Consider the following 19,064-nt stretch of genomic DNA (forward strand, 5'->3'; position numbering starts at 1 on the left):
CCGCAATATTTAAAAAAATTAAGATCCAAGACTTATAAATACATTACTAGTCTCCAAACACACCACATCCTGAACTATGCATGTGCACTAGCAGGGGCATGTGCGTACACACACACATACACACATCCCTGCAGCCACCCAAGTTTTATACACACACACACACACGCACACGCACACACATACATCCCTGCAGCCGCCCAAGTTTCACACACACACACACGCACAAACATCCCTGCAGCTAGCCAGGTTTCATATACACATACACAAATGTGCACACAAACACTCATCCTTGCAGCAAGCCAAGTTTCATACACACATACACACGTACACACACACGCACATGCACACTAATCTCTGTAGCTGGCCAAGTTTCATACACACACACACACACACACACACACTCTGTCTCTCTCTCTCTCATCCCTGCAGCCAGCCAAGTTTCACTCCTTCCTTTCTGCTTTCTTAAAAACTCCTCAGTCTTTATTTGTCCTATTGTGGCTTATTTTTCACCCCAAGGATACTTCTGATGGTCATTTAGTTTTCAATCATGTGAAGTCACTTCTCGGAAGGAGAAAAGGAAGGCATGTATAGTATGACCATCCCATTCCTGAGGACTCTCTTAAACATTAAAAAATACTTCTTTCCTTGGCGGAGTGTTTACATTAATGAATCAGAGCATTTTAAATATTGCAGTATTCCTTAGAAAAGTTTCATTGATTTGATTCTATTCACAGACTATTCGTGATATTTCGTGTGTTTTAGCTACAAACATTTATCTAAGGTAAATATATCATCATTGTTTTTAAAATATACTGTATTCAATTATTAAATAACTTACTGTAACATTAATTTTTCAAATGAATATGCATTAAACTTTAGCATTATGATTAAGAAAGGAGATATGAACCAAACTTAAATGTTTTCTTTAAAATATTATTCTTATGGATTTCTTTTTTTTTTTTTTTTGAAACGGAGTCTCACTCTGTGGCCCAGGCTGGAGTGCAGTGGCGCCATCTCGGCTCACTGCAAGCTCTGCCTCCCGGGTTCACGCCATTCTCCTGCCTCAGCCTCCTGAGTAGCTGGGACTACAGGCGCCCGCCACCACGCCTGGCTAATTTTTTTTTTTTTGTATTTTAGTAGAGACGGGGTTTCACCGTGTTAACCAGGATGATCTGGATCTCCTGACCGTCTCGGCCTCCCAAAGTGCTGGGATTACAGGCGTGAGCCACCGTGCCCAGCCTCTTACAGATTTCTTATATGTATTTGGACTTGTTTTGGAGATATTTATATTTGTGAACTAACTCAAAGTTTAAATTGATAAATTATAATATATCATTAGAATTTGAAGTCAGTAAGCTAAAGATTTATTTTTGGAATTCCTCTCTCCCTGTGTCTCTCCCTCCCTCCCTCCCTTCCTGCCTTCCTTCCTTCTCTCTTTCTGTCTTGCCTTGCCTTTTCTTTCCCTTTCCCTTTCCCTTTCCTTTCTTCTTTTCTTTCTTTTGACAGAGTCTTGCTCTGTCACCCAGGCTGGAGTGCAGTGGCTTGATCTCTGCTCACTGCAGCCTGGACATCCTGGGCTCAAGCGATCATCTCATCTCAGCTCTGCCAAGCAGCTGGGACTACAGGTGCGCATCACCATGCCCAGCTAATTTTTGTATTTTTTTGTAGAGGGGGGTTTCACCATATGGGTCAGGCTTTTCTTTCTTTTTTAACTTTCAGAGGGGGTATAATTATTTGTGTTCCCGAATATTTATGAATTTTCTTCTAAACTTACTGTTAAAACTATTTATCGTAGAACATTTTTGGATGGTTTTAGTAATGTCACTAGCATAAGCAGATGCCAGCAAAATGTATCGTGTCAGTCACACGTAAGTAAATTGCTACAGGACTCAAGAAGTAAATTGTGCACAAAATTTCCTTCTGAGGGAAATATCTCAAATGACATGTTTTTTAATGTTCAACTTTTATTTTAGATACTGGGGCACATGTACAGGCTTGTTACATGGGTATATTGTACCCAGGTAGTGAGCATAGTACCTAATAGTAGTTTTCAAGTTACATTTTATATTTGTAAGTAGAGTATTTGATTTTATTTTGTGACTTCTACTTTATAGAATCGTTTTAGATTTATAGAAAAATTGTGAAGACAGTAGAAAGAATTTCCCTGAACCCCATCCTCCATGCTTGTATTTTTAATAAACAGCTGTGTATGGTTGTCAGAAGAGCTAATTAAGCTGTTAGGTGCATCTGTTGAAATTGTTTCCAAAATAAAGGGGATGATAGACCCATTCTATATTGTTCTGGACAGATGGAGCCCAGGGAAATATGTCTTGGCATTCTAAAAAAGAATGAATGGCAAACCCTGGACACTATTCCCATAAGGAGTGCATGAAGGGACTTGGGATATTTAACTGGATAACAGAAGATTGAAGGGTATGTGGCAACTGTCTTCATGTATTGCACAGGGTGTAATGTGGAAGCGACAGCTCGCAGAGGCCAGTGGATGGAAGATAATTACTCAGAATATGGAAGTCTTATGTATTGATTACATATTTGAAAGTGACAGGCCTGTTGTGTATGGGCAGAGGGTTCTGGGTTAAATTGCAAAAATAATAATAGCAGGGGCTAGTAGTAATACATTCTGAAAAACCGGTGTATCAAAAAGAGAGGGAATACTCCCTTCTCTTAGATCTGCTCCTCCGGGTGCTGACTGTAAGTAGCTTTGTGTGTTTTATTTTAGAAAACACATATAGAAACACAGTATTTTTAAAAAATAGAATTGTAGTATTCTTCTTATCTGCAGCTTGTTGCTTGTTTAATAGTGTGTCTTAGGCCTCTGCCTTGATCTTCATTATACTTTATAAGGGTCTTAGGATTTTATTGGTGACCATCATGCGTAACTGCCATGTGGTTAGCCTTTCCCATATCCATGAAAGTTTAGATTATATATAACTTTTGTCATAAAAACCAGTGTTTTGAGGATTGAACATCCTGGTTCCTGTATCTTGGTACACTTATTCTAAGTATTTCTATAGTATAAAATATTTGAATTTGGACTGCTGATTATGAGGCTTGCATATTTTAGAATTTGATAAATACTGAGAAATAATAATGAGGAGAGTGTCCATTTCCCTGCACCTCCACCAACATTGTTATCAAGCTTCTAATTTTTTCTGATAGGAAAAAAAAGTTCATTTTATTGTATAAATTCTTTGTCAGTGAAGTTTTGCAGCTTTTCATGTGTGTGTTTACTATGTTTCTTTTTGACCTTTAAAAGTTGTTTTGTGGGTTGTTTTTTTTTTTTTCAGTCTTGCTGCTGTGTATGCAGTGGCACGATCTCGGCTCACTGCAACCTCCACATCCTGGATTCAAGCGATTCTCCTGCCCCAGCCTCTGGAGTAGCTGGGATAACGGGCACCCATCACCACACCCAGCTAATTTTCGTAGTTTTAGTAGAGACAAAGTTTATCCATGTTGGCCAGGCTGGTCTCAAACTCCTGACCTCAGGTGATCCGCCCACCTTGGCCTCCCAAAGTGCTGGGATTGCAGGCATGAGCCCCCACGCCCGCCTAGCCATGTGTTATGTTTTTGCTTTGTCCATGGACAGTAACCTTTTGTCTCTTATGTGCATTACCTAGTTTCTTTTAAGATGTCAACTTATAGTTCATTTATGGTCTCTGCTTTACAGAACTTCTAAATTTCTGTATAATCACAGTGACAAATTTTTTTCTGGGTTCATATGTTGCTTAGAAACTCTTCCCTACATCAAAAACATTAAACTATGTTTTCAGATTTTCTTTTATAATTTTCTATTACATATAGGTGATTAATTACTCTTGCATTAATTTTGTGGTAGAGTGACACAGAGGAGTTTACCTTTTCCCCCTCAAACGAGGTATTGTCCCAACACAGTATTGCATAAATCTTTTTTCCAGTCATTTGAAATGTCAGTTTTTTATCACTTACCAATTCTCATTATACTTGAGTCTGTTTTAGATTGTCTCTTATATTGATCTGTTAGTTTATACGAAAGCTGTATTACTTTCTTTTTTTTTTTTGCATCACATTTGTATCTAGCCACATCACCAAACTTTCTTTCCAGTTCTAATAGTTTTTCTACTGATGCTCTGAATTTCCTAGGCAGGTTATCATTTAATCCAGAAATAATATTAACTTTCTAATATTTCTATTTCTCTATTTCCTTGTCTTACATATTAGCTAGAACTTTCAGAACAACTTTGAATTGCAGTGATAATGGGCTTGTCCTTACTTTGTTTCTGACTCTTAAGTGAAGAATGCTTTTAGTGTCTCACTGTTTCATTTGCTGTTAGTATATAATAGGGAGCCTTCATTTCATTAAGAAACTTTCCTTTGGGTTTATATAAGCCAGGATAATTTAAAAAATTAAAAATAGATGTTGAAAGTGTATAATGTGTGAACTGTAACTCAATAAAGCAGTAAAAAGTGAATGTTAATTTTTTAATGGCTTTAAAACTATTTTGGTGATTACTATGTATTTTTTCTCCTTATTAATAACTACACGCATTTTAAAATTTGTGGTAAGAATGCTTAACATGTGATCTACTCTCTTAACAATTTTTAAACTGTGCAATACTGTGTTGTGGACTATAGATGCAACATTCCACAGTCGATCTCTTGAACTTATTCATCTGGCTTAACTGAAGCTTTAAGCCTGTCGATTAGTAACTCCCCATTTCCCCTCATTCCAGCTCCTGGTGACACCATTCCACTCTTTGACTCTATGACGTTGACTATTTTAGGTACCTCATAGAAGTGGAATTGTGCATTATGTATTTTGTGGGATTGGCTTATTTCAGTTAGCATAATAACTTTCAGGTTCATCCATGCTGTCTCACATTGAAGAATTTCCTTCTTTTTTAGGCTGAACAATATTCCATTGCTTATGTATGCTGCGTTTTTATTATTCATCTGTTGATGGACATTTAGTCGGTTTCCACATCTGTGCTGCACATCACTGCAGTGCTACTATGAATAGCACTGCAGTGAACATGAGAGTGCTAGTATCTTGTTGAGATTTTGATTTCAACTCTTTTGGATAAATACCTAGAAGTGGGATTACTGGATTTTATGGTAGTTCTACTTTTAATTTTTTAAAGATGTTTTTGGTGAACTTCCATCCTGTATTCCATAGCAGCTGCATCATTTGTAATTCCACCTGTGCAAGGATTTCAATTTCTCTACATTCTTGCCAACACTAATTATCTTTTGTTTTTTGGATAATGTCTATCCTGACATGTATATTAGAGTGGTAATCTTTCTGCTGGTAGAAGGTCTTGCTTCAATGGTGATAGCTTCTTACTGATCAGGTGGCTGTGGCAATTTCTTAAAATAAGGCAACAATGAAGTTTGCCACATTGATTGACTCTTCCTTTCGTGAAAAATTTCTCGGTAGCATACAATACTGTTTGGTAGCATTTTACCCGCAGTAGAACTACTTTCAAAATTGGAGTCAGTCCTCTCAAACCCTGCCACGCTTTATCAACCAAGTTTATGTCATATTCTGAATCCTTTGTTTTCATTTCAGCAATGTTCACAGCATGTTCACCAGGAGTAGATTCCATCTCAAGAAATCACTTTCTTTTCTTATCCATAATAAGTGACTCCTCATCCATTCAAGTTTTATCATGAGATTGCAGCAATTCAGCCACGTCTTCAGGCTCCACTTCTAATTCTAGTTCTCTTGCTGTTTCCACCACATCTGCAGTGACTTCCTCTGCTGAACTCCTGGACCCCTCAGAGTCATCCATGAGGGTTGGAATCATTTTTAATGTTATATGAGAAGAAAACATTCTAAGAAAATAACAGATAAAGTAGAAAATAAGTTGGAATCAACTGCTTCCCATCTCTTATTGATGTTAGTATTTTGACCTCCATCCATGAATCACAAATATCCTTAATGGCATCTAGAACGGTGAATCCTTTCCAGAAGGTTTTCAATTTACCCAAATCCATCAGAGGAATCACTATCTATGACAGCTATAGCCTTATGAAATATATTTCTTAAATAATAAGACTTGAAAGTTGAAATGACTCCTTGATCCAGACTGCTTTCCTGCAACCTTAATCTCCTTGTCCATCTCTATCAGAACTGTTGGGTGACCAGCCGCATTGTCAATGAGCAATAATATTTTGAAAGGAATCTTTTTTCTGAGAAGTAGGTCTCAAGAGAGGGTTTAAAATATTCAGTAAATCGTGCTGTGACAGATGTGCTGTCATCTAGGCTTTGTTGTTCCATTTGTAGAGTAGAGGCAGAGTAGATTTAGCATAATTCTGAAAAAAGGCCTCAGGATTTTCAAAGTGGTAAATGAACATTGGCTTCAACGGAAAGTCGCCAGCTGCGTTAGTCCATAACAGGGTAATTCTGTTTTGGAGTTTTCATAAAACCAGCTTTTGGTTTTATTATATTTATGAAGGTTCTCCATTTTATTAACCTCTGCTTATATTTTTATATCCTTAGTTTTTCTTTTGGTGCACTTTTGTTGTTTTTCTGTGTTTAAAGTTCACATCATTTATTATCAATCATTATTGTGTCCTAGTAAATACATTTAAAAGTTATAACTTTTTCTCTGAAGAAAACTCACACTGCATCCCACGATGTGTGTAGCATTACCATTAATGTTATTTCCGTGTAGTCTGTGATTTGAGTTTTGATCATTTAATCCAAAATCATTTAGAAGAATGTCCTAAAATGTCTAATTAGTTTTGGGCCAGGTGTGGTGACTCATTCCTGTAATCCCAGCACTTTGGGAGGCTGAGGTGGGTGGATCACGAGGTCAAGAGATCGAGACCATCCTGGCCAACACAGCGAAACGCCGTCTCTACTAAAAATACAAAAATTAGCCAGGCGTGGTGGCACGCACCTGTAGTTCCAGCTACTTGGGAGGTTGAGGCAGGAGAATCGCTGGAACCCAGCAGATGGAGGTTGCAGTGAGCCAAGCTCGTCACTGCACTCCAGCCTGGCAACAGAGTGAGACTCCGTCTCCAAAATAATAATAATAATAATTTTTAAAAATGTCTGACTAGTTTCTTCTGTTGTATATTTTGCCTTTAAAATTAACTTGCTATTTATTCAGATGGATGTTCAGTTTTAGTAAATGCTCTATGAGGATTTTTTTAAATGTTCCTTATTTGGGGGAAGTTCAATGTTACATGTTATTTCATGTCATTAATGTGCTATCCTAAATGATCTAGTACACCAACTTATTTTTCTACTTTATCTGTTTTCTTAGAATGCTATCTTCACATACAACATTAAAAATGAATTTTTCAAAATTGTCTTGTAATTTTAATAGTGTTTTCTTTATATAGATAGTGCTGTTGTTCATTGCATAATTATTATAGGATTGTACTTTTGATTATTATAAAGGATATTCTTTGCTTCACTTAGTGGTTTTTGCTGTAAATTTTTCCTTGTAGAAAATTAATATTGCCACATCTGCTTTCTTTTTTATAGATTTGCCTGGTTTACCTGTATTTATGTTTGTTTGTTTGTTTTTAACATTTTTGTGACATTTTGGTTTAGGTATATTTCTCATTATTAGATTTTTTCTATTCAAATTCCTCTAATACTCATTTTCTAATTGGTGAATTTAACCCATTTTCATATTAACTGTGATAACTGCTGTGTTTGTACTACTTTCTGCCGTCTGATTCTATGTTTTCTATTCATTGTGCTTTTCAAAAATTATTTTCTTGATACTTGCTGAATTGTTAGCTATATCCTATTTCTGTATTTCCTGGTGGTTTTTCTTAAATTATTAGCAAATATATTCATCTTGATATTAAGAATTCATCAGCATCTAAAACCTGTTACCACCACCGATAGTAGCTAACAGTTATTATTTTCTGTGTGTCTGACAGTATTTTAAGTTTCTTACCAGTATTAACTCAGTAAATCCTCACAACCATCTTGTGAGAAGGGAGTCAGTTATTCCCATTATTTACAGATGAGGAAACTAGTAAGAAGGTAAGTAATTTTCCGAAAGGCACACAGCTAGTGAGTAGTAGAGGCAGAATTCATACTCAGGCTCTGTACTTAGAGACCTGCTTGCTTCAGCCCTGAGCTGTCGGAATATTTTTATTTGTCCCTGCCTACACACCCTCTCCTTCCAGGTTATGCTGAAATTTACTTCTAGATTGTTGTCTTATCTGTTATGTTTTAAGAAGTCTCTAAACATTTACATTAAAGATACCGGGAATCTTTGGACTTGACTTCAAATTTTAGTGATTTATTTTTCCTTGACATGTAGAATTGGCATGCTTTCTGGGTGCTTTCTCACCTGAAAAATGGCTTTATTTTGCCCTCATATTTGATGGATAGATAGGTTTATAGATATTTGTGGGTTTCGTTCAACATTTTGATGACATTGCTTCTTTGTGTTCTAGCATTGAGCATTACAGATGAAAATTCCTATATAGTTTTTCTCTCTGGAAATTTATAAGGTTTGGAGGGGTGATGTATGTGTGGTGTTGTTCTCTTATTCTTTCACTTTAGCCTCTCTTTTTTGAATTTCTGTTACTGCTTTTATCATATTATCTATTTCTTTTCTTTCTGTGTTCTCAGAGAATATCATCACTGAGTCTTTAATACTGTCAACTTCAGCTGTGTACATGTCGCTCTTCAACATCCTTTTGAGGCTTTAAATTAGGCAAATATATTTTTCTTAGAATTTCTGAAAACTCCTTTTCACTGAAGCCTATTTTAATTATATGGATGCATTATCCTCTTAAACTTCTGTGAAAATAATAACTGGAGTTTTCATTTGCATTAGCTGTTTCATGAGAGGTCAAGTTTTTTACTCATTTATTTTGATGTTTCCTTTTCATGCTCTTTGTGTCTTGGGATTTGATTGTATATTCACATTTTTAATTAGCTACCTGATTTAAATAAAGTATCAGTAGTTACTTTCAGAGTTCTTGGTGATTATAATAATTACTCACCTACCAGGCTTCTTCCTTGCATGCAGCTCACTACAGGAATCTGTTGTGCCTAGAAGATTTCAGGACAAGTGGGGAAACCGCACTCTGTTAACTGCATGCACAGGGAAGGAGCTACAAGGGATATCTAATTTGGTCTCAACTATTACCTTAAGAGACCTTCCCGTCTTCTGTGTAAAAAAAAAAAAACTACTGCATAAAAGGGTAGGAGCTACAAGGGAGATAGAATAATTTGGGCTCCACTACTATCTTAACAGACCTTCCCCTGACTTCTCTTTTAAAAAAACCTGTGGGTCTCTGTACCCCTGAACTTACTTTCTACACTTATTTCTCTCTTCACCCCCAAAATCCCTATTTATAGCCTCTGCAGGCTATAAAACCTTTCATAAAAGTAAAATACCCAGTCTTTTCAAGAGAAGAATAAAATAGGCAGCCTCCTACCTCTTGTCTTACTCTAATAGAAACTCCATGAAGGTAAGTGTTGTGTCCATACTGTTCATGCTGCACAGCAGTTGCCCTTATCTGCAGGGCGATGCATCCCAAGACCCCCAGTGGATGCTTGAAACTGCAGAGAGTAACACACCAGATTGCCATCATTGGAACACATTTCTGTTCATGTCTTCCACCCTCAAATTTAATGCCTTTTCCATCTTAACTAAGCACTTATCATGGACTGTGGCCATAACTTTTGCAGTTGTAGATGCAACAGCAAAACTAGCATTAATTTTTTCTTCTTCACAATTTCATGGATAGATTTATTCTTACTGTAAATCTTAGCAACCACAGCATATGATGCTTTTTCTTTTGAGAACTTTCACCTTTTCTCTTAAAGAAAGCACTTTACAGCTTCTCTTTGGCATATCTCAACTGCCAGCATCACTGCTCTTGCACTTTGGGACTATTATTAAGTCAGAAAAAGGTTACATGAAAACAAGCACTGAGCTACCACTAGAGACCATCTGATAACTGAGATGGTAACTATGTGACTAACAGGCCGGTGACGTATACAGCATGGATATGCTGGACAAAGGGGTGAGTCACGTCCCAGGTAGGATGAATCAGGGTGACTTGAGATTTCACTATTCAGTATGGTGCACAATTTAAAACTGAGGAATTGTTTATTTCCTGGAACTTTTCGTTTAATATTTTTGGACTGCATTTGACCACAGGTAACTGAAACTGTGGAAAGTGAGGATCGGAGGATAAGCTGGGACTGTGGTATTCATTTTGTTGCACAGTGCCTAGAATACAGTAGGTGTACTGTAAGTGTTTTGTAAAGGGACAACTTTTCTGAAACTAAAAATATTTATGTTTTACCCAATTTTTCTTCTGGAAATTTATGCTAAGGAAATATTCAGAGATGCTTACAAAGTTTTATGCACGAGTGTTTATGTTATTGGTAATTGTGAAAAATGAAAACAACTAAAAAGTTTAACAGTGGCCATCTAAAGTATTGTATACACTGTAGATATAGGTTTAATAGAAGGTCATCCTATTCATTTATTCATGAGAGGTACAGTCTCCAGGGATCTGTAAAATCTATTTTGTTTTAACCAAAGAACAAATTTTTGACATATCTTGAATATGATGACTATAAATTATGACTTTTAAATTGTTGTAATTTTTGTAGTATTATCTGATATTTTTATTTTTATGTATGTTCCTAAGTAGTTTAGAGATACTCAGATTTTTAAAATCTAAGATCAAACAAATGAAGCTTATTTTTATGTATTCATAGTATAAGAGACATTCAGTAAATAGATAATATTTTTGTTTTATTCTAGAAAAAAGCTCCTTGAACACGGTGAGGTAAAGCTTTCATTTTAATCTCTGGTAGACTTGTGTATTACATTCTAGTTTGAGGAGAACTGACAAAGGTATAACCTGCTGCTGACGCACCATCAGTCGTGAGTTGTCAGCTTTGGCGATACATTTCTGCTGATCCTCCTCACTCTTTCATCTGCTCTCACTTTTGAATAGTAATAAGGATTTAAAAGCTAGAAGGCTGATTTGTGACTATAGTACAGAATTAAATTAAATTGCATTCATTTAACAATAACAAGCATTTGGTTTCTAGACTGCTGAGCTAATCAGCTACAGTCCATTAGGGCAGGCACCCCTGGCCCTGTGACTGGTGGCCATCTGCCACCACGTAGATTTGCTGGTCAGTCAGCAACAAGCTCAGAAGTGTTGAAGGACACAAAAGATACTAAAGTAATGTTCCTGCCTTTCAGTATGTGTAAGTTTACAAAGAAGACAAATAAGACAACATTTTATATGGTGCAAAATCATTTTGTAGCATAAAAAGGAAAAGATCAGTGTGGGCTGGAAATATTTCCTATTTGATAGAACTTTAAGTGGGTGTTGAGGTAAAGGTGAAATTTACAGGAGTGGGTAACTGCATTTGAACTTAATAGGGATAGTTTATGACACATGCTGAGTATCCCTCATCCAAAGTGCTTAGGACTAGAGGCGTTTCAGACTTCAGATTTTATTGAATTTTGGAATATTTACACTGTAGTTAGTTACTTAGCTGAGATCCCTAATCTGAAAATCCAAAATCCAAAATGCTTCAATGAGCATTTGTTTTAGCATAACCTTTGAACATCTATTGGTACTCAAAAGTTTCAGATTTCGGAGCGTTGTAGATTTCAGATGTTTGCATCAGGGATGCATTAGTAACATTGTCACTTTACAGTGAGGCCCACTGTGTTGATCCTCCGCCTCCTCACACCACCTCCTGCTCTCCCTGGCTCCTCTGCCTGCTCCATTTTCTTGCCAGCTGCACTTATTGCCTTACAGTAGACTATGTAATGGATTTATTTATTTGCTATGTCTATGTATTGTCTGTCTTTCGTTACTAAATGTACTTAAATGTAATACAAGGGCAGAAATTGCTCACTGTTGTATCTGAAGCACCCAGAAGAGTACCTGGAACATAGTAAGCATTCGATAAATTATTGTTGAATGAATGAATACTAATAGGCTCATTACTAAGTTAGAAGATCCTTGTCTTAATGAATAATATAGTTTTAATATACTTCATTAATTTAAAAATATGAAAAACAAAAATGTGATTTTGTCTTATTTGTGTTTTTATAGCTGGCTTTTCACACGTTGCAGTTGTTAGCGTTTACTGCCCTTGCCATTTTAATTATGAGGCTAAAGCTGTTCTTGACGCCACACATGTGTGTTATGGCTTCCTTGATATGCTCTCGGCGGGTAAGGGATTCATTCTTTTGTAACAATACAAGCATAACCTTTGAACATCATATTGGTACTCAAAAGTTTCAGACTGAGTACTTCAGGGTACCTTTTTTTTTTTTTTTTTTTTTTTTTGAGACAGAGTCTCACTCTGTCTCCCAGGCTGGAGTGCAGGGGTGCGACCTCAGCTATAGCAGCTACACTTATAATTACTGCGGCTTTGCCAACTAATTCAAAATATAAACACACTAAGTGTTTTTAACTTAACTAACTTAAATGATTTAAAATATTACTTCATGATTCACTATAAGCAAGAAAAGCAATTTCAAGTGGCTTTGAAAAGTATTTCTAGATTTTAATTGATAGTTCTATAACAAGCAATTAGGCAAATATTTCCCCTCTGTTAATATCCTGTCCATGAACATAACCTTTTGGAGTTCAGGTTTGTGTAAGAGTGCCTGGCGCAGTGACTCACACCTGTAATCCCAGCACTTTGGGAGGCCTAGATGGGTGGATCACTTGAGGCTAGGAGTTTGAGACCTTCCTGGCCAACATGGTAAAACCTCATCTCTACTAAAAATACAAAAATTAGCTAGGCATGGTGGCAAGTGCCTGTAATTCTAGCTACTTGGGAGGCTGAGGCAGGAGAATCGCTTACCTGGGAGGCAGAGGCTGCAGTCAGCCAAGATTGCACCACAACACTCTAACCTGGGTGACAGAGTGAGACTCTGTTTCAAAAACAAAAAAAAAATTTCCTGGTGGCCAGGCACAGTGGCTCACACCTGAAATCCCAGCACTTTGGAAGGCCGAGGTGGGCAGATCACTTGAGGTCAGGAGTTCAAGACCAGCCTGGCCAACATGGTGAAACCCTGTCTCTACTAAAATACAAAAATTAGCCGGGCATGGTGGTGTGTGCCTGTAATCCCAGCTACTCAGGATGCTGAGGCAGGAAAATTGCTTGAACCCAGGAAGCAGAGGTGGAAGTGAGCTGAGGTCGCACCACTGCACTCCAGCCTGGGAGACAGAGTGAGACTCCATCTAAAAAAAAAAAAAGTACCCTGAAGTGCTCATCCAATACCAGAGCAGATGCAGAGTAATTGCTCTAGTACGGTCCCGTTTGGCTCAAAGAATCTGTAAGAAATTCTGGGGTTCTGTCACTGTATCTAACATACAAAAGAACTAGATAAATTAGCTAGAATATTGGGCCTCAGGTACTTCTACAAACACCTTACTTAGTTTTGATTATGAGTGTATAGCCTTAAAATACCATAATGCCTGTTTTCCTGAGAAGAATCTATATATGTCAAGCTAATAGGGCTTCCCTGTCTACTAACGATGTCCACAAAAGGCAGCCAAGGATGAAAGGATTTAGTTCTAAGATGTTTCACAGTTGTGATTTGTTTATTTTAATCCTTGGTAGTAAATTAGTACTAGAAGGATCAGGCATTCCTTCCTTAATTCTTCCCAGGGGAGAGAAAGTTCCGTTTTCACCTGAGCCCTGTAATGCCAACATATTCGTTGCTTTGGAAACAATCGGAGATGGTAATTCTGTATACGTATGTGCTGATATCAAAGGGTAATTCACATTGGTTTGAGTAACAAGGTGAGAATTTATTGTTGACCCTACAGTACTCTTCATATAAGAACTATAAATAAATGGTTTCTGTCGTTTCAGCTCTTTGGCTGGCTTTTTCGCAGAGTTCGTTTTGAGAACGTTATCTTTGGCATTCTAACAGTGATGTCAATACAAGGTTATGCAAACCTCCATAATCAATGGAGCATAATAGGAGAATTTAATAATTTGCCTCAGGAAGAACTTTTACAGTGGATCAAATACAGTACCACACCAGGTGTGTAGGTAGTTGGTTATATGCATAGTTTTACGCAAACATACTCACAAACACATTTGTGTATACTATATAATTCTTATTTCTGATATATGTGTTTATGTGTGTATGACAGATTTACAAATAGACATTCATACTCTCACAGACTTTGAGCAGACTATTGCAATGTCAATCAATTAAACCTTTCCAAAACACAATTTTGCGCCCCCTTTAAGCCCCTCCCAGATAATTATCAAATTCAAAGTAGCACCAGGAAATTAATGATTTTTCACAAGTTATGTCCTTTAACTCTCAGAGAGCACTATAGCATTTTAACCATAACAATGACAAATCAAAGAAATAAATCTTTAAAAATGAAATTTCACACCTTGTGCCAGGAACAGCAGAAGATTCTTTTGATGGTGGGGAGAACTGGCACCGCTTCTGTCACTCCAATCAGTGCCATCTCCTCTAATTCTGTAAAACAGGTCATCGGCAGAAGAGTTAAAATCTTGGATATTCTATTTTCTTCACGAAATCATCTCACAGAGATAGTATACATCCTACTTTTAAATACTCCAAAATTTTCTTTTTAGCTTACCTTCTTTTCTTCTTGTCTTTATTCAGAACTATCTCAAGCAGATAGATATTTTTAAATACCTTTCCAGAGAATAAGTATATTCTATAACATTTTCTGTAACTAAATTTGTAAATCTAAGATTATTTTTGATATTTAGAAACTTTCTCTGGTATGAGTTCTTCACTATGGTTTATTTAAATTTTCTTATGACTCCTGAGCTCGTTTCCTCTTATTTCTTATTTGATAGCCACTTTTTTACTAATTAACCATCATTAAGGTAAATCTTCATAGGCTTTAACTAAGATATTTGGTCTATAGCTTTCAAAGGGTATAGGTGACAGCGCCTCGTTAAACTGCCAAGCCAGTTTAATTCGAATTTTAAAAGTAATCCCCAACAGACTTTTTCCACATAGGAGCTCAAGATAATCACTCCCTTTCTTTACTCTGCCTTGCCCCTCCCCAGTTATACCTATTTTTCCCAAGCTTTTAAAGATATCTGCCCTTTTAATCTTTTCCTGTGTCTGTCTTTGTTCCGGTGTTTGTATTGGGTTCCTGACAGAGAGCCTACATTTGGCAACTTATCCTTCTAAGATAACTGCCACAAACCCCCGTCTCACTTTTAGATGCCTCTTCTTTGATCTTCTTTTCAATCTGTCTTGTTCTCCTTTTAATTACTCTTATCATGAGTTATCTCATGGTTACCACATATTAAAAGCTGTATGAAGTTTTGTAGTATTAATGGAACTAGTGCTTATGTTGAGGTCTGCCATATAAGGTTGTATAGTTTGTGCACTGCACAAAGGTGACTAATTGAGAGGATAAGTGAAAGCTTAAATCCAGCTTGTGGTCCACTCATCATGCTATGTACCAATGGGGCTCTGTCAAGTCAGGGGAATACCTTTTTCTAATCTGTGTGTAGGCTAAATGGAGACTTCCATACAGTAATAGGAAAATACCTGATTTTTCCTTGTTATGCTCATTTACTTCACGGCCAAAAAAACAGAAGGTGGAGAGGGAGGGTATTCTTCCTCTCTGTCTGCCATAGATGACAACTCAGTGGGTCCAGCTCTTGCTGGACAGGTGTGCCTAGTTTTTTCTGGAAGACCCTGGCCCTGGGCTTTCAGTTCTTCTTGCCCAGCATTTCCCAAACTTAGCACTGTTGACATTGAGGCTGTCCTGTGTATTACAAGAAATCCTTGGCCTCTGTCTACAAGATGCCAACAGCATCTCCTCCCTCATCCCCATAGCATGACATCCAAAAATGTCTCCAGAGTTGACAGTGCTTCCTAGGGAGCAAAATCATGCCTGCTTGAGAAGCACTTCTCTAGCTTAACAGCTTGTCATCATTAATTATTGAGTCTCCAATAATAAATACACATTCTTTGATCGGCTTACATATTTTCAAATTTGAGGCATATAAAGAAATTTTCATTCAAAGTTGCATTTAGAATGCTTAGTTATATTGGAAAGGAAACACTCAGGGTTCTCAAAGTTTTTAATTTATGTGGGTACATAGCAGGTGTATGTATTTATGGGGTAGATGGGATATTTTGATACAGGCATACAATGTATAATAACCACATCAGGGTAAATGGAGTATCCATCACCTGAAGCCTTGATCCTTTGTGTTACAAACAATCCAGTAATATTGTCTCAGTTATTTTTAAATGTACAATTAAATTTTGTTGACTATAGTCACCCTTCTGTGTTACTAAACACTACATCTTATCCTTTCTTTCTATTTTGTTTGTGCACATTAACCATCCTCACTTCCCCTCCACCCCCTCACTATCCTTCCCAGCCTCTGGTAACCATCATTCTATTCTTGATCTCCCTAAGTTCAACTCTTTTAATTTTTAGCTCCCACAGATAAGTAAGAACATGCAAAGTTTGTCTTTCTGTACCTGGCTTATTTCAATTAATGTAATGACCTCCAGTTCCATCCATGTTATGGATAGCATCTCATTCTTTTTTTATGACAGGATCTCATTCTTTTTTATGGCTGAATAGCATTGCGTTGTGTCAGTGTACCACATTTTCTTTATCCATTCACCTGCTGATGGACACTTAGGTTGCTTCCAAATCTAGGCTATTGTGAGAAGTGCTGCAATAAACATGGGAATGCAGATAACTCTTCTAAACATTTATTTCCTTTCTTTGGGGTATATGTCTAAGAGTAGGATTGCTGGATCATTTGGGAACTCTATTTTTAGTTTTTTGAGGAACCTCCAAATTCTTCTACATAGTGGTTGTACTAATTTACATTTTCACCAAAAGTGTACGAGAGTTCCCTTTTCTCCACATCTTTTCCTGTATTTTGAATAACAGCCATTTGTTATTGCCTGTCTTTTGAGTAATAGCCATTTTAACTGGAGTGAGATGCTATTTCACTGTAGTTTTTGATTTGCATTTCTCTGATCATCAGTGATGTTGAGCACCTTCTCGTGTAGCTGTTTGCGACTTGTATGTTTTCTTTTGAGAAATGTCTATTCAGATCTTTTGCCCATTTTTAAGTAGACTTTTAGATTTTTTTTTTTCCCTACAGAGTTGTTTGAGTTCCTTATATATTCTAGTTGTTAATTCCTTGTCAGATTGGTAGTTTGCAAATATTTTCGCCCATTCTTGGGGTTGTCTCTTCACTTTGCTGATTGTTTCCTTTGCTGTGCAGAAGCTTTTACACTTGATGTGATCCCATTTGTTCATTTTTGCTTTGGTTGCCTGTGCTTCGCGGGTATTTACTCAAGAAGTCTTTGCCCAATCCAAAGTCCTGGAGAGTTTCCCCAAAGTTTTCTTGTAGTAATTTCAGAGTTTGAGGTCTTCGATTTAAGTCTTTAATCCATTTGGATTTGATTTTTGTATATGGCATGAGATAGGGGTGTACATTCATTCTTCCACATATGGATATCCAGTTTTCCCAGCACCATTTATTGAAGAGATTGCCCTTTCCCCAGTGTATGTTTTTGGGACTGCTATAAAAAATGAGTTTACTGTAGATGTATGGATTTCTTTCTGGGTTCTCCATTCTGTTCCACTGGTCTGTGTGTCTGTTTTTATGGCAGTATCATGATGTTTTGGTTACTATACTTCTGTAGTATAATTTGAATTCAGGTATTGTGATTCCTTCAGTTTTGTTTTTCTTGCTCAGGGTAGCTTTGGCTATTCTAGGTCTTTTGTGTTTTCATATAAATACAGATTTTTTTTCTATTTCTGTGAGGAATATCATTAGTAGTTTGATGGGGATTGCATTGAATCTGTAGATTGCTTTGAATAGTATGGACATTTTAGCAATATTGATTCTTCCAATGCTTGGACATGGACTAGCTTTCCATTTTTTGTGTCTTCTTCAATTTCTTTCTCCAGTTTTGTATAGCTTTTATTCTAGAGACCTTTCATTTCTTTGGTTAATTTATAGGTATTTAATTTTACATGTGGGTACTGTAAATGGAATTACTTTTTAAATTTTCTTTTTCAGATTGTTCTCTGTTGGCATATAGAAATGTTAATGATTTTTGTCTGATTTTGTATCCTACAGCATTACTGAATTTGTCAGTTCTAATAGTTTTTTTTGGTGGAGACTTTAGTTGTTTCTAAATATAAGATCATATAATCTGCAAACAATGATAATTTGACCTCTTCCTTTCAAATTTGGATGCCCTTTATTTCTTTCTCTTGTCTGATTGCTCTAGCTAGGATTTCCAATACCATGTTGAATAATGTGGTAAAAAGTGAGCATCCTCGTCATGTCCCAGATCTCAGAAGAAAGACTTTCAGTGTTTCCTCACTCAGTATGATACTAGCTGTGCGTCTGCTGTATATGGCTTCTATTATGTTATTAATGTTCCTTCTATACCCAGTTTTTTTGAAGGTTTTTATCCTGAAAGGGTGTTGAATTTTATCAAATGATTTTTCTGCATCTATGGAGATGAGATGATCATATGATTTTTTTCCCCCTTCATTGTGTTGATATGATGTATCACATTGATTTGCTGTGTTGAACCATCTTTGTGTCCCTAAGATAGATCCTATTTGGTCATGATGAACAATCTTTTTAATGTGTTATTGAATTCAGTTTGCTAGTATTTTGTTGAGGATTTTTGCATTAACATTAATCAGAGATATTGGCCCATAGTTTTCTTTTTTTGATGGGTCTTTGTATGGTTTTGGTATTAAAGTGATATTGGTCTCATACAACAGGTTTGGAAGTATTCCCTCCTCCTCTATTTCCTGGAATCATTAGAGTAGGATTGATATTAGTTCTTCTTTAAATGTTTGATAAAATTCAGCAGTGAAGCCATCAAGTCCTGGGCTTTTCTTTGCTGAGAGACGTTTCATTAGAGATTTGATCTCATTACTTGTGATTGGTCTGTTCAAGTTTTGGATTTCTATATAGTTCAATCTTGGTAGGTTTTATGTATCTAGGGATTTATCCATTTCTAGGTTTTCCAATTTATTGGCATACAGTTGCTCATGGTAGT

At 36.6% G+C, this 19,064-nt stretch overlaps 1 protein-coding gene across 1 annotated transcript in view; it reads left to right on the forward strand.

Moving 5' to 3' along the window:
- The window catches only part of LOC103226296 (probable C-mannosyltransferase DPY19L2), a 97,732-nt gene that overhangs the window by 61,581 nt on the left and 17,087 nt on the right, over window positions 1-19,064 (forward strand). Inside the window, exons 13-16 of the mRNA XM_073008973.1 lie at window positions 735-781; window positions 10,764-10,788; window positions 12,082-12,201; window positions 13,859-14,033. Of these exons, the coding sequence (XP_072865074.1) occupies window positions 735-781; window positions 10,764-10,788; window positions 12,082-12,201; window positions 13,859-14,033 (367 nt within the window). The remainder of the gene's footprint in view (window positions 1-734; window positions 782-10,763; window positions 10,789-12,081; window positions 12,202-13,858; window positions 14,034-19,064) is intronic.

Source organism: Chlorocebus sabaeus, chromosome 21 (assembly GCF_047675955.1).
Source record: "Chlorocebus sabaeus isolate Y175 chromosome 21, mChlSab1.0.hap1, whole genome shotgun sequence".
Lineage (NCBI taxonomy): Eukaryota > Metazoa > Chordata > Mammalia > Primates > Cercopithecidae > Chlorocebus > Chlorocebus sabaeus.